Source organism: Argopecten irradians, chromosome 3 (assembly GCF_041381155.1).
Source record: "Argopecten irradians isolate NY chromosome 3, Ai_NY, whole genome shotgun sequence".
Lineage (NCBI taxonomy): Eukaryota > Metazoa > Mollusca > Bivalvia > Pectinida > Pectinidae > Argopecten > Argopecten irradians.
Window position 1 is genome coordinate 24,289,101 of NC_091136.1, and position 14,265 is coordinate 24,303,365.

Here is a 14,265-nt window from a genome sequence, read left to right on the forward strand (position 1 = left end):
TTTAGGTCTAAAAAAAAAAACAGTAAAAAGACAATATATGGTATCTAACGTCACTGTTGGATTTTCAATAGCAGACATGCGGATAAAAAAATATTGGAAAAAAGAAAACAAGATTGATAAAGGGAGGGAACCAGTATTACTCTATTCGAAAAAATAGTTATGGTTAAATATTATCTCCCTTACTCTGTGTCCTTTCGATACTTCTCGGGTGTTACCAATGTGGATAAAAAAAGTGGGAAAATGAAGAAGGTTGAAGGCTCAGACAGTGTGTGTATTCGTCATTTATGGGAGCACACGACGACTTTCCGTTTTAATACGTTGTGCTTAGGTACACTTTTCAGGTAAACAATGTAAAAACTGACAGACAATTCTCACAACTTTAATATCCTATACACAGTGGTCTGCATGTGTCATTGTATGTGTATTCATTCTGTCATTCTGTAGATTATATTATAACGGTTATATCTAAGTCTATGGTGTGACTGTTGCTTTCGTTGTAATAACCATGTAGTAAGGTATGGTCTAAGAACAGTAGTTTGACCTATTGTTCATTAAGATAATATAAACCCCTTGCAATTTTGGTACATGTTCAAAATGTACTTCTCATGGTCATACACATGTATAGTAATACTGATTGTATGAATGTACACTGTACAGTGCCATATTTACAATAGTAATGTAATATTTAAGTTATGTACTGTCAGAACTCCAAGCATTACATTTGTCCTAAAGGTATACATACACATATTTGTTCATTTGCATGTCATTGTAAAAGGAGCAATAATTCGGTGTGGCTTGTACAGAGTGTTAAATACAGTCTCAGTCACTCCGCTGGCCGAGCATGCTTCTTTTTCTCTATCAGTAGAGCCATAGTTTTTCACACCGACTGTAACCGAGAACTAGCTGGGTTTTGATTCCTGGTCTGGGCACTCGACAGGTGTCATATGTGTATTTTCCTGTTCTTCTACATCATGCCATCTTTGATATTCCATGGGTTACTCTTAAATTACTGACATTATATCCACCCCAGGACTATCTCATAGTAAAACTTGGGACAGTTCAGATGAAAAAAGCTGACCAATCACAGGCCTGCAGAGACTTCCTTTGAAGATTATAGAGATAGTGATGCCCGACTTCAAATTAGCCATGCAGTCGATCACGGTGTACCGTTATTCAAATTAGCCATGCAGTCGATCACAGTGTACCGTTATTCAACTATGATTTTATTCGATTATATCAAAGGAGCAGATCTAAATTACTTTTGTCTCTTGAACTGCCTCCAGTTTTACTGAGATAGTCCAGGGGTGGATATAACATCAGTGATAGTAATCACTGGAACATCGAGGATGGTCATATACAAGTACATGTATATATGCATTTTGTATGATTTAAAATGTGATACAATCTTGCTGTCACATAGGGTTTGCATTTACTTTACATTGTCCCCATATCCTTTTCAAGCATATGAAAAAAGACCTCACTTTTATTCTGAAACTCATTCCAATTACTTTAGGGGGCCCCATTGTATCAGAGTAATAGAAGGACCAATTATGAAACACCCAGCCCAAACCCTGTGTCTTTAACAATTTTACCACAGATGTATTATATAGTATCTCTAGTATCTTTAGTACCTTATTTTATTACATGGAGCCCTTTCCATTATTTCCCATGTAGACAGAGCGGCCTGACCCTTGCCCTTGGTGGAGAAGATGGAATCATCAGATTATACGACCTGTCTTCTACAGAAGGATTCAAATCACAACAGGTACAGTACATACCTGGTATACAGTACACTACTGTATATTAATATCGGGTTACAGATGTAGATATATATTGATGGATGCTGATTGCAATGTGCCCCTGACATTCCATTTATTTAAAATTTGATGATCATTACATCTACTTGTAGATAATGAATCATCAAATTGCAAATTTGTCAGACATTTTAAAGACAGATGTCATTATTATTTATTTGGACTTATTAATTTAGTGTTGGGCAAGGTAAGAATACAATAGTTAAACAATGGCATCATACGGGATCACATTATTTATAGGGATATAAAGATAAACATATATATCGCGCAATATAGGTTCAGCTGCATACAAAATGTACATATACACATACCTTTAATGATGATATTTTTTCTGAAGAAAATGTGAAGATCATTTTAACTCTTGAATTCTTGAATAGATCTTAAATGAATATATGCATGTCCAATTTTATCATATGATCTTGCATGCAATCAAGGCAACACAATGCAAATATTTTGCAATGCTTAAAAATGATAAAATTGGCAAGTAGGTATTTAAAGGTGTTTTTACTAATCAATTACATGTACATGTATGTATTAATATAGAAAATTATCTCTTACAGACAACACTGGAGACTAAAAGTGGGCCTATACAGGCGATGGCTATTCATGATGTCACAAAGTTTTATCATAACGATCTGATAGTGGCTGATTCCTGTGGAACAATGACTGTATTCTGTAGTCGACAGATCCTGTGTAGACAAAGTGTGGCTGAATCCAGTATCAGCTCCATTCAAGTCGACAAGGACAAAAGTACAAAATATTGTCATTATATTCTTAGTTCCTTTAATGTTACCAGGCCACTTATTCATAAAAAGGTTTGCCTCAGATACTAGGCCTTATATTCCAATTCCATTTGCGTAGAAGGATGGCAGAGTTTAGGTTTAAAGCTTGGACTGCATAGACTGTTCCAAGTTTATCTTTCTATAAAGTGTTATACACTTCTGATAACCCACCTTCACAAATTACACCTGAACAACCATAACGTTTGTTTCATTGCTCTCTTAACAAAGCATCAAAGTCAACTGAAATTGATACCTTTAAGTATATGGTTTATCTGTTGAAACATACCTGTATGATCAATATACCAGGTATGTACAATAAAGATAGTATTTACAACAGATTATAATGCTAATGAACACACCCAATTTCTTAGTGAGTTTAACTAAATGCCACATACACTTCATAATTTGTTAATGAAAATGTTAAAATTCCTTTTCCCCCCCACATTGTAGCGGGGAATGTTGTGATTGTGATGAGTACAGAGACTGGTGTAATCAGCGGTGTTCTTCCCTCCAGTGAGCTGTGGCGTATCAACCTCCACGATCTCGGCACTAATACAGTATGGAAAGTTAATTGGAAACATTATATATTGGTGTAATACTGGAGTGATATTGTGTTTGTTTTTTACCAGCTATAGATAAATCATACAAATGATGATTATCTCCCTTCTCACTGAAAAAATCTAAACATCTTTTTCTAAAACTACTGAAACTATATTGTCACTCAGATGTTTGACATCACTCAGATCTCCTTGATCTCCAGTGTCTAAGTGATGAAATAGGCATGGTATAAAAAGATTCTATATTTTCCAAAGCTCAACTCAATTTGTGCTCTTCTAAGAAGAGAAGCTTTCCCAGAAGATCTTTCAGAATAACCGAAGAATCAAGTTATATATTCTAGAAGTAGAAGAGGGCAAAACAAGTTAGGCAAATGTGGTAAGAGAGATAATCATCATTCGTGTATTTCTGTGGCAGGTAAAAGATTTACCTATAAAGAAAATATTTTTTGCACTAAAATAATTTTTACAATCAAAATTTGTCTATATTTAGCTAGTACATTGTTTTACAACATGTACATGTATTTTGAGCTTACGTTTTGATCTTTTTTCTATAAAATGAAAACAATCTTCCTTTCAACTGATTTTACATTGACAATTATTGTCTTACTAGAACCCAAAACAGACCATTTCTGTGCGGAGTCTGTTAGCAGCTGAATTGGTCAATCACCATGGACACAAATCAAGTTACATTATGGCAGCAGACGACAACAAGAACTTGATCATCATCCATCAAGGCACAGTCGTATCCATCCTCAGGACATCCTCAGTAATCACTGCTGTAAGTAATGGCGGCCATATTCTGAAATGTTCGTTTATGTTTATTACTGTGACGATACATGGGTATGGGTATTTCAGCTGCATAGTATATCAGCTAGCTTTTTTGGCTGCGTGGATGAGAGTCAGAATTGTGTATCGTAGTTAAGCAAAGGTGAGCACGTCCCACTCTGGGATGGGCGACGGCTCCTTTGGTTTGGGCCCTGCCCTTGGAAAGTTTCATTTTGTGGCAGCAACGGGCCTAGTATCCTGTAGGGTGCCGTCGGACAGCACAGGAAGCACAATGTTCCTGGAACTGGTTGGTGAATAGTGGGGTTCTAGTCATGAGGCGGCACCACATAACAACAGCAGGGACAGTTGTGGGTGCTGAGGATGTCAGGTTTTGAACCCAGGAAATTTTCCGGACGAAGCTTGTCGATGAGGGGAGTAATGTGACGATACATGAATATGGGCATTTCAGTCGCATAGTCCATCTGCTAGCTTTTCTGGCTATTCAGACGAGTGTCGGTACTTTGTGTCGTAGTTAAGCAACGGTGAGCGCTGAGATGAGTGACGGCTCCGTTGGTTTAGGCCCGACCTCGGCACCTTACACTACCTATATGCCTCTATAGCTTTTCAGTCACAGCAGACAGATCTTTTAACTTTTTCCGTTCATTCAGATTCAAAGTTTCCCATATGTCACCTGTTCACATTCTCAATATTCCAGGGAATACTATCACTTTCGTAATATCCACCGCTATCTTCCATAGTTCCCTAGCCAAGGCTTCTGATTACGTTACACTTGGACTCTACAAGCTTTGATAATCCACCCCTAGACTACGTCACAGTGAAACTAAATGCATTTCATGAGAGAAACAAAAATTTGACCAATTACAGGTCTACAGAGACTCCCTTTCAAGATTACGAAGTGATGCTTAACTTCAAAGACGATACAATGTACCATTATTTGATTTTTGTAATGTACTTTAAAGGAGTAAACTATCTGTCTCGTCTGTTGTCACTTATAGAACCTTCAGTTTTGCTATGATTTTGTCAAGGTTTGGATATTACGACAGTGATAGTAATCCCTGAATAGCCTGTTCAAAATGCTGCAGTTGATCAATATTGTAAGTCTTGCAAAAAATGTTTTGGAGAAGAAATGTTTAAACACCCTCAGCAAGTCAATCAACACTTCAAAAAGCATCATTATAATCTATCTATAGTAACTGTAATTGACATAGAAATATAGAGTATAAAATATTGTCAACTAATGAATACAAGTAATGAAGATTCACCAGGTTTCTAATACATGGCAATAGTAATGGCACCTTCACACCTAAAGATGCATTTGGACTCTTCTAGCTCAAGGGTTGTAACAGTAAAAGTTTCAGGGGTGAAGGTGTTAAAATTTCTTTTAAGTTCTAATTTTACCTAAGGGATTTCGTATATTTTCTGTCTTTTAACAGATGTGCCAGGGCAGGTTTGTGGTGGATGACAAACTCCTGCCCACAGGTCTGCCATCTGGGGGAGGACATTCTGTCTCAACACAAGTGGCTCTAGGATCAGAGAGTGGTGCTGTGTACATCTTCCATAACTTCAATGTAAGCACATTCACAGAATGGGAGATAATAAACAAAGTCAGGGGTTCACATCAAACAGTACCCCATGGCTGCCAGTGGCAAAGTATTTTTCTTGGGCATTTAGACAATTTTTAGAAGTATTAAGAGTGATAGCTTCAACTTTTATATTTGGAGGAGTTCTACATGTCCATGACTTGCAAGCTAATTATCCCCTTTAAAACGCTTATCCTAATGTGTCAGTGAATAGTTTAATATCCATATCAAGTTTATCAATTTGAGGAAATTAACATGTATAAAGAAGACATATTTATTATTTATATTCTTGTTTCCATCAGGTGACGGAAGATGAATATGCAAATACTCAGTATCCAATCACAAACCTTCGTGCTCTGACAGTCGCTGATAAAGATACAGACCTACTGCTGTGTACCGGTCACTTCAATTCATTAAACATCTACTCAGATGGAAAGGTCAGTTCCCAATATATTCATACTTAACTAATATGTTCGGATTGGATGGAAGGATATTTAGGTACACTTATTAGCCCTGCATAACAGACACTACCAAGAAAGATAAAAGTGAAATGTGTGGAACTTTGGTGAATGTAAGGCCCCTTGAGCCCCTTAATTGTTCTTCATTTTGCTTCTAATATGATAATGCATAACTTTTTGCATTTGTTTATTGCCCAGGAAATGAAAAAGATTATTCAATTTAATGTATTTTGTGATTGTTCAAGCTTCTGATGATTTTAACAATGGCTGCATGGTCACATTTTCCTCAATTGTAGAAAGTGGGCCAACACCAAACACCTGACTGGATAAATTCCTTGGAGATCGCCGACCTTGATGGAGACGGAACAAAAGAAGTTGTGTTTGGTTGCCTTGACAACAGCGTCCATGCTGTTAAAGTGTCCCCAACTTGATAGTGATGGAGTGAAGTATTTATTTGTTTTGACAACATCGATCAGACTGTTGAAAAGTGTCCTTACTTCATGAGAATCAAATGAAGATTGATGATAATGTTTAAAAGGCATGTGAACTGTGTTTCATAAGAAGCCCGACACTTTGTGATATTTCAGACATGATTGACAGAGCAGAAATATGTAGTCTTGTACTGCTGTTTTCATTTCAACAGTTGAAGGAATTGTGCTAGAGAAATACTCCCTGAAGTATTCATAGGATTGTGCTGTTCAAGTTAAACTGATATTAAGTAAAATGAGATTGTATTTGGATGAAATGGATATTGAATACAGCTATTGTGATAAGGCTTTACATATCACAAAGAAACATATCACAAAGAAATAAATCATTGTAATGCTACAGGGTGATTACAATTTGTTTGTTCATGTGGATTGACAACACCATGAAGAATAATTGATATAAATGAAAATTATTTATTCATTTGTCTCTATTCGTGAAACTGAATATGAAGTTAAAGACATGAACAAATACATGTAGCAACATTTTATTTTCATTACCTGACTCTCTATTTAATTATTTTAGACTGTTTTCATGAAATTGAAAACCATGTGTGAATTGCTTATTAATAGCCAGTAGCACTGTTGCATAGTACTAATAAAAGTGCCTAAAATGTGTGCACTAGTCTCCCCTTCTGTGTCTCATTCAAGCATATCAATATAGAGATTTCTTATTTCTCTTGACAATAAAAGCAAACATTATTTAAGCAGAGAGTCCATTGATAAATGTTTTGTTCCATAAGTCAAATCACTGACCTTCAGATCTTTAAACATAAAACAAGTACATACAAATAATCAAATATATTGATGTGTGAATTATCTAACATACTTTATATATCTCTCAGTATACTTTATATTTCTCTAAGTATACTGCATATCTTTCTCAGTCAACAAGTCTTATACAAACATCACATTATTATACACTTATGCATTCCTCATAATTACATTCCATATACTTTTATCGGCATACTACACAATATAAATACCTAATCAATATATCACAACCATACTAAAGCATCCAAGCATTTGATTCAAACTGAAAACTTTCATCAGTTTTTTTTTTTTTTTATTAAACTTTCAGCTCTTTTCCCTTCAGGGCTGATTCAGTGATTCAGTTAAAAGTTTTCCCTGATCCTTGGACTCTTAAATAGTTAAGCTCAATGACTGGATTTCTCGTTTCTATTTTCCATTACTTTTTTCATATATACAATGGGTCTGAATCGCTCAGCATAGTGAATATTACTAAAGTAAAGGCCCAAGATCGTAAATTGGAAGTTCGTCCATGCTAATTGGTGTTTAATTTATAATATAATTTATTAAAGTAACTTGTCAAGTTCATTCATTTAAACTTACTTCATCCCAGCATACCATAGGCCCAATATCAGGTCTTTAGACTTCATTATTATTGACAAAGCATTTGAAGATTTGATCCCATTTGACCCACATGTTTTTGAATGAAGGTCAAGGTCATACATTTCAACAAATTGTAGCTCCTTATCTCAGCATGCAACAGGTCCAATGTTATCCCTCAATAGCTAGGTCTCTAAATATTGACAAGAAGCCTATTTGACCCCTGTGCCGAGAATGAAGGTCAAGGTCAAACATGTAAACAATTATATATGGAAGCCCTTCATCCAAAAGGTTGGACGATTGAAGCTACATCTTGCCATATAAGCTTACTTGCACTTCAGGCAGTGCACAATGCCATAAAAGCTCACTTACACCAAGCTGATAACTAATGTTAGACTAGTGTTCAATGATTGATTTGTTTAATGTCTCAAAACAGGAAAGACATGTTCATGTAAACTTCTGATGGTAGAGTAAAGGAAGAGAAAACCCATTGTTTGGTCATGATGTGTCTGCCAACATCTCTTACATTATCAATTTCATAGCTCAAAAGTGAAAAGCTAATTGCAGACTATCAAACAACTTCAGTCTCCTGGCAATAAGATGGAGGACTAGTGGCTGGTGGTATTGGATACCTTTAACCACTATGCATCTACACCCCACAGGTTAGGGGCTAATGGTAGAGTGTATGACAACTCCTAAATCTGGCCACTATAGCCCAGAGACGGAGGGTAGAATGTATGACAACTCCTAAATCTGGCCACTATAGCCCAGAGACGGAGGGTAGAATGTATGACAACTCCTAAATCTGCCCACTATAGGCCAGAGACGGAGGGTAGAGTGTATGACAACTCCTAAATCTGGCCACTATAGCCCAGAGACGGAGGGTAGAATGTATGACAACTCCTAAATCTGGCCACTGTAGCCCAGAGACGAAGGGTAGAATGTATGACAACTCCTAACTCTGGCCACTGTAGCCCAGAGACGGAGGGTAGAATGTATGACAACTCCTAAATCTGGCCACTATAGCCCAGAGACGGAGGGTAGAATGTATGACAACTCCTAAATCTGGCCACTATAGCCCAGAGACGGAGGGTAGAATGTATGACAACTCCTAAATCTGCCCACTATAGCCCAGAGACGGAGGGTAGAATGTATGACAACTCCTAAATCTGGCCACTATAGCCCAGAGACGGAGGGTAGAATGTATGACACCTCCAAAATCTGGCCACTATAGCCCAGAGACGGAGGGTAGAATGTATGACAACTCCTAAATCTGCCCACTATAGCCCAGAGACGGAGGGTAGAATGTATGACAACTCCTAAATCTGGTCATTATAGCCCAGAGACGGAGGGTAGAATGTATGACAACTCCTAAATTTGGCCACTATAGCCCAGAGACGGAGGGCCAGTGGTAGAATGTTGGACACCTTTAACCAACACCGGAGTCGCAACCCAGAAATTAGAGGGGCTATTGGTAGGATATGTTCAACATTTCAACCATATGACCACTATAGCCCAGAGATGGATGGCTAGTGGATGCCTATATCATTTAACTACTCTGTACCAAAGATTAGGGACTAGTGGTGGAGTGCTAGTTGTAGACTGTCCAATACCTACAGCCAACTGAGGTTCAGGTAAGTGTTTCATTGGATTTATTACTACCGTCAGCCCTGATCCTGTTCGTGATATACTTTATATACATAATACATATTAAAACATTGGTGATTTATATTTAGTCCATGGTAAATATACGAGATGCTATATCGTCTACGACCCAATCGATGCCCTTCAGTAGGTTGTCACCAGTCACTGCACTGCAGCCCTGTATTAACCAATGGTGAGTTGTGATGGATTCCAACTGTAATGCCTGGAAGTAAAATAAACTCAAATACAGAATGCTAGATTGTATACATTATATTCTGAAAAAAAATAAAGGAAAGTTCATAATTTGATACAAAATCCCAGTGAAATTGTTAAACAGGAAAACACAACGGAATATAAGTTGCATTGCAACACATCTATACATATGCAGGTATCATTGTGGGCCTGCAAATCGAAGGATGTCACAGTTGTTTAAGGGAAGAAAAGAACATCTACTCTGTAAACAATGCCTAAAAATGACACAAGATGGTCAACTTGGCATAGCATTACCATGCAGACAATGGGTTCTTATGGTGGAGGCACAAAAAACAAACAAAGGCTCAGTTTTAGATGTTAAGGAAAGTTCATAAACTTAATGTAATTGAGATGTTTTTCTTAAAGATGCTCTATCGCTGACAGAGCATAAGCGATGCTTATCATTTGAACAATCATTGGGGTTTAATCATGTATACATGTATATATTTCTAATTAACACAAAAAATAATATAAGATCATTTATTTTGCTTTTGTTGCATGCACAATCAGTTATTCATTCCAAAAAAGAAATAGTACCATGGAATATTTTTCAGGATGCAATTAATTATTTTCAATGTTTTTATCTTGAAGTAAAATGGGAAGCTCAATCTTTTTAATGGTGGTAATGGTGTAAAGTAATTAACTTTTATAACTGAATAAAAATACCAGAATTTGTCTGCTTCTGTTTTTGATAGAAGCAAAATACCATTCGTCCGTAGTGTTGCATCTTTAATGAAACACTGATGTTCGTCATGTAACACCAGAGTAGTTGAATAAGGTGATAGAGGATTTTGATCCGTGGACTTTTTCCCAAAATATACCATTTGTCGGCGGTGGAGCGTCTTTAATAATTTTAATGTTCTTTTGTTTTTTTTTATGGAAAATTTGAAGTAAGGGAGTTAACTTATGGTAAGTTAACTCCTTCAGCCCTGAAAACACATTTAGGCTCGAGCTCTTCTAAATAAAAGACTAGAGGTGACTGAGTTAAGGGATATTCAATTAACTGAACTCAAATGATCTGAAGATTTTTTGTAAATTATGGGAGTGTTTTGTGATGTCATCTGCATTATCTCCCTTAGATAATAATTGCAAGTTATTTGTACTGTCAAGGGTACAGACAATGCGTACTTCTGGTGGAGGCACATAATACAACGCTCAGTGAGAAGGAGAAGGATTTATGTACGATAACGAGAAAGGAGATAAACACCATGCTAGATACATATGAACCACGAATAAAAACCATTTATCTCAACAAATACTTGTCTTATCAAGTCATAATAATTTTCACGATATCTACCGGGGTGAGGTAGTCATTTGTTTAAGGACACAAGATTTAGAAGAAAATTCTAAAATTTTCATTAAAACAATCCGACAGCTCATGAAATGACAACCTGCTTCAGAAAGTAAGACAGTAAGTCTGGCACCCGCATGCTAAATCAAAGGTTGCACTGGCAGATATCAAAGAAAAATCAGTCGTTGCCCAAAGTCACGGTCCGTGCACAAACACAAAAGCGCTCGTGACCTATTCTTCCAAAACCCCACAAGACAAATACTTCTCGCTTATAAATCGTTGGTAGAGAATATATTATATGTGTGTACTTACATCTTTAATTGATTCTGCTGATAAAGCACCAGGTAAATCTTGTTTATTTGCAAACACTAGTAACGTAGCACCAGCCAATCTCTGAAATAATCAGAAATAATATCAATGAAGCAATGACAGTCAATACTTATCAACATGGAAGATACGATCAATCTCCTTTGATATTATATAATTAGCATACGATAGTGTTTATTGCATCTGGGTTCTTGAATACTAAAATTTAAAAGTTAACAAGGAAATAAAAAAAGTAAATACGTCATGAAAGCCAATTTGAGAAAAACTTTCAATTTTGAGATTAATCTTGAGCTTAAACCTCAAGTTGAGATCAATCTCAGTTTGAAATTTTTTTTTCAATAGGGCCAAGTGACCAAAGATCCTGGGTAGCTATATTTTTAAATAGCGTCATATTATATACCTCTTCCACTAGAAGGTTCTCCAGTTCCTGTTTGCAGTCCTGAAGTCGCATCCTATCAGCGCTATCGACTACCCATATTAAACCGTCGGTACTCTCAAAGTAGTTTCTCCAATAGGACCGCAGTGACTTCTGACCTCCTACGTCCCATATATTCAACTTAAACCTGACAAGAAATGTGATAAAACCAAAAGATGTCTCTAAGACTTTAATATTATAATCAATATGCAGTAAAAATCATTTGAACATATGTAAAACTATACAAAAATATGCAGGTAACAGTTGTCCCCCTTTATTCTATATTCACATGGATGATGATCTAATTAATCCCTTGAAACATTTCATTCACTCCATTATGTCAACTAAATTATATTTTGTAATTGATGATATTCTGTATTTGCATATTAAAGAGTTATCTGCCCTTGTGGGTAAGTATTGATTATGAGGTCATGTGTTTGTGCGTACTTTTCAGAGAAAGTGATGTAAATTGTGCCCACAAAATAATGTTGTCACAATGGATACCTACCTGCAAGGGTGCTTATACTTTGTAATATGCAAAGACAGAATATAGTTTACATATATGCACATAACATATTGAAGCAGATTTGAACCAGGCCACTCACTGGCAACCAGATAAATCAAATATTGTGTCACCTGTACCTATTTAAAAATAAGAAAGACACAAGTATGCTTCTTTATGAAATTAAAGGTTTACCAATGTTAAATATGAACAACAGAGAAAAAAAAATCTCTAAGGTGGTATACCTACCCTCTGTGCTCTAGTGTCTTGATGTTAAAACCTAGTGTTGGCGATATGGTATCGATATCCTCTCCGTTAAACTTCTTCAGTATTGTAGTCTTACCAGCATTGTCTAGTCCTCTAGGTATTTAGTCAAGGTTGTGTAAGTGTAAAATGTACTTATTTCTTAAATCATATGTTACTGCATTGAATCTGAGCCAGCTAATCATGCTTGCCTATAACACCAGGAAAATTTAAATCTGTACTCTAATCTGTAATTTTGACTCATTACAAATTTTGTACTGCCCACTCCCAGTCCTGAAAGAACTTTTGCTTATTAGTAAGCTACTTTCTAATACCGGTACATGTACCTAAAATTGTATATAGATATACAGATATATAGAACTCAACTATTCACTATGCAGTAGAATTGGACTAGGTCGATCATAGCCCAAACAGTGTCGGAGAGTTCCACCTTTTGATAAAGTACTACGCTCTGGCCCTACACTAGACATCTATCTTTCATAATGTCGAAGTCTGGTGTCAAGGCCAGAGTATCTCAGACTAGGTCGATCATTGATGATTATATAGGTGGCGCTTGATCGGTACAGCATGCCAGGTTCAAGCCCATCTGGCTGCTACATTTTTCTCTCTCCTTTTTGCCAATTCCTTTTTCAAGCATTTGGAGTATACATATGTAGTGGGATTGGACTGGGTCAATCATCGGTGACCAGGTAGTTCAGCGGTAGAGCATTTGGCTAGTGTTCGGATGTCCCGGGTGCAAATCCCTGTCTAGTCGCTACATTTTCTTCTCTCCTGCTACAAAATTGACACCCAACTAAAATACCCACGGTGGTGGTATAAGGGTCTTGTATGACTTTGAAAAAGGAGGGAGGAGTGGAGCAGGACTGGACTGGGTCGATCAACGGTAACTCAGCAATAGCACATTCGGCTAGTGTTCAGAGGTCCTGGGTTCGAATCCAAGTCTACATTTTCTCCTCTCCTGTTACATATATATGCTTAGCAGGGAATATGTCAACTTGTGAGTTTGTTTGGGCGCGAAGACATGGAGAAAGGAGTCACCAGGGCCGATCATAGATGAGTCCAGGGGTTTCATTATCTTTCAGCAGAGGCGGTACAATTGCAATTTCAGGGGGTACTTTTCTATACTATCTGTATGCTATCTAATGTAATTTAGTCCAAATCAAGTGGTACCACAGCCAGGTTCAACCGGAAAAAAGTACCGGGTACCGCCTACTATTGAAACCCTTTGATGAACAGGCCTAGCTATAATTGGTAGAGAATCTGGCTACAATTCGAGCCGGGTTTTGGCCGCTAACTGTTACCTTTTATCCTCTCCTATTACAACTACTAAAACAGCTTAACACTCCAACATGTGTAACTGTCAACTGTATGAAAGTGTGATTTAGGACAGCAGGACACTAATTGCCATTGATTGGCAATCAGATAGAGACATAAAAAACAAGATGTCGAGATTGCCAACCCATAAGACACTGAAATCGTAGGTATGTTCTGTGTTTGATTTAGATATGACTCACTCAATACACATAGCTGCTGATGACAAATCAAATTGAAAATATAAGTCTGAATTATGAATAAATAAAAAAGGATACAACATTAAAATTCTGACTTCTTTCTCCTTCTGTTTCATCTTCTTTAAAATTGTGAGTAGACCCATCTTTTGAGGTGGATTGTATCCAAATTTAGGATAAACACAGTACAAAACAGGCCTGCTATTTCAGCATGTCATGTCGCGATCCGCTATCACATTTGTTTATTTCG

The 14,265-nt window shown here is 36.8% G+C and overlaps 2 protein-coding genes across 2 annotated transcripts; one reads left to right on the top strand and one right to left on the bottom strand.

The window, feature by feature from the left end:
• Positions 1–182: 182 nt before the first annotated feature.
• Positions 183–7,080, top strand: LOC138317941 (uncharacterized). Its single transcript, XM_069259920.1, has 8 exons — positions 183–341; positions 1,675–1,765; positions 2,375–2,564; positions 3,047–3,153; positions 3,764–3,931; positions 5,373–5,507; positions 5,822–5,956; positions 6,274–7,080. The coding sequence occupies exons 1-8, from the start codon at positions 241–243 to the stop codon at positions 6,406–6,408; spliced, it is 1,062 nt and encodes a 353-aa protein (XP_069116021.1). The 5' UTR covers positions 183–240; the 3' UTR covers positions 6,409–7,080.
• LOC138317942 (ADP-ribosylation factor-like protein 2) lies at positions 6,860–14,262 on the bottom strand. The gene is made up of 5 exons (XM_069259922.1): positions 14,097–14,262; positions 12,493–12,603; positions 11,727–11,889; positions 11,312–11,392; positions 6,860–9,679 (listed from the first exon to the last, which is right to left on the bottom strand). Exons 1-5 carry the CDS (start codon positions 14,159–14,161, stop codon positions 9,545–9,547), a joined length of 555 nt encoding a protein of 184 aa, XP_069116023.1. The 5' UTR covers positions 14,162–14,262; the 3' UTR covers positions 6,860–9,544.
• Between the last annotated feature and the right edge of the window lie 3 nt (positions 14,263–14,265).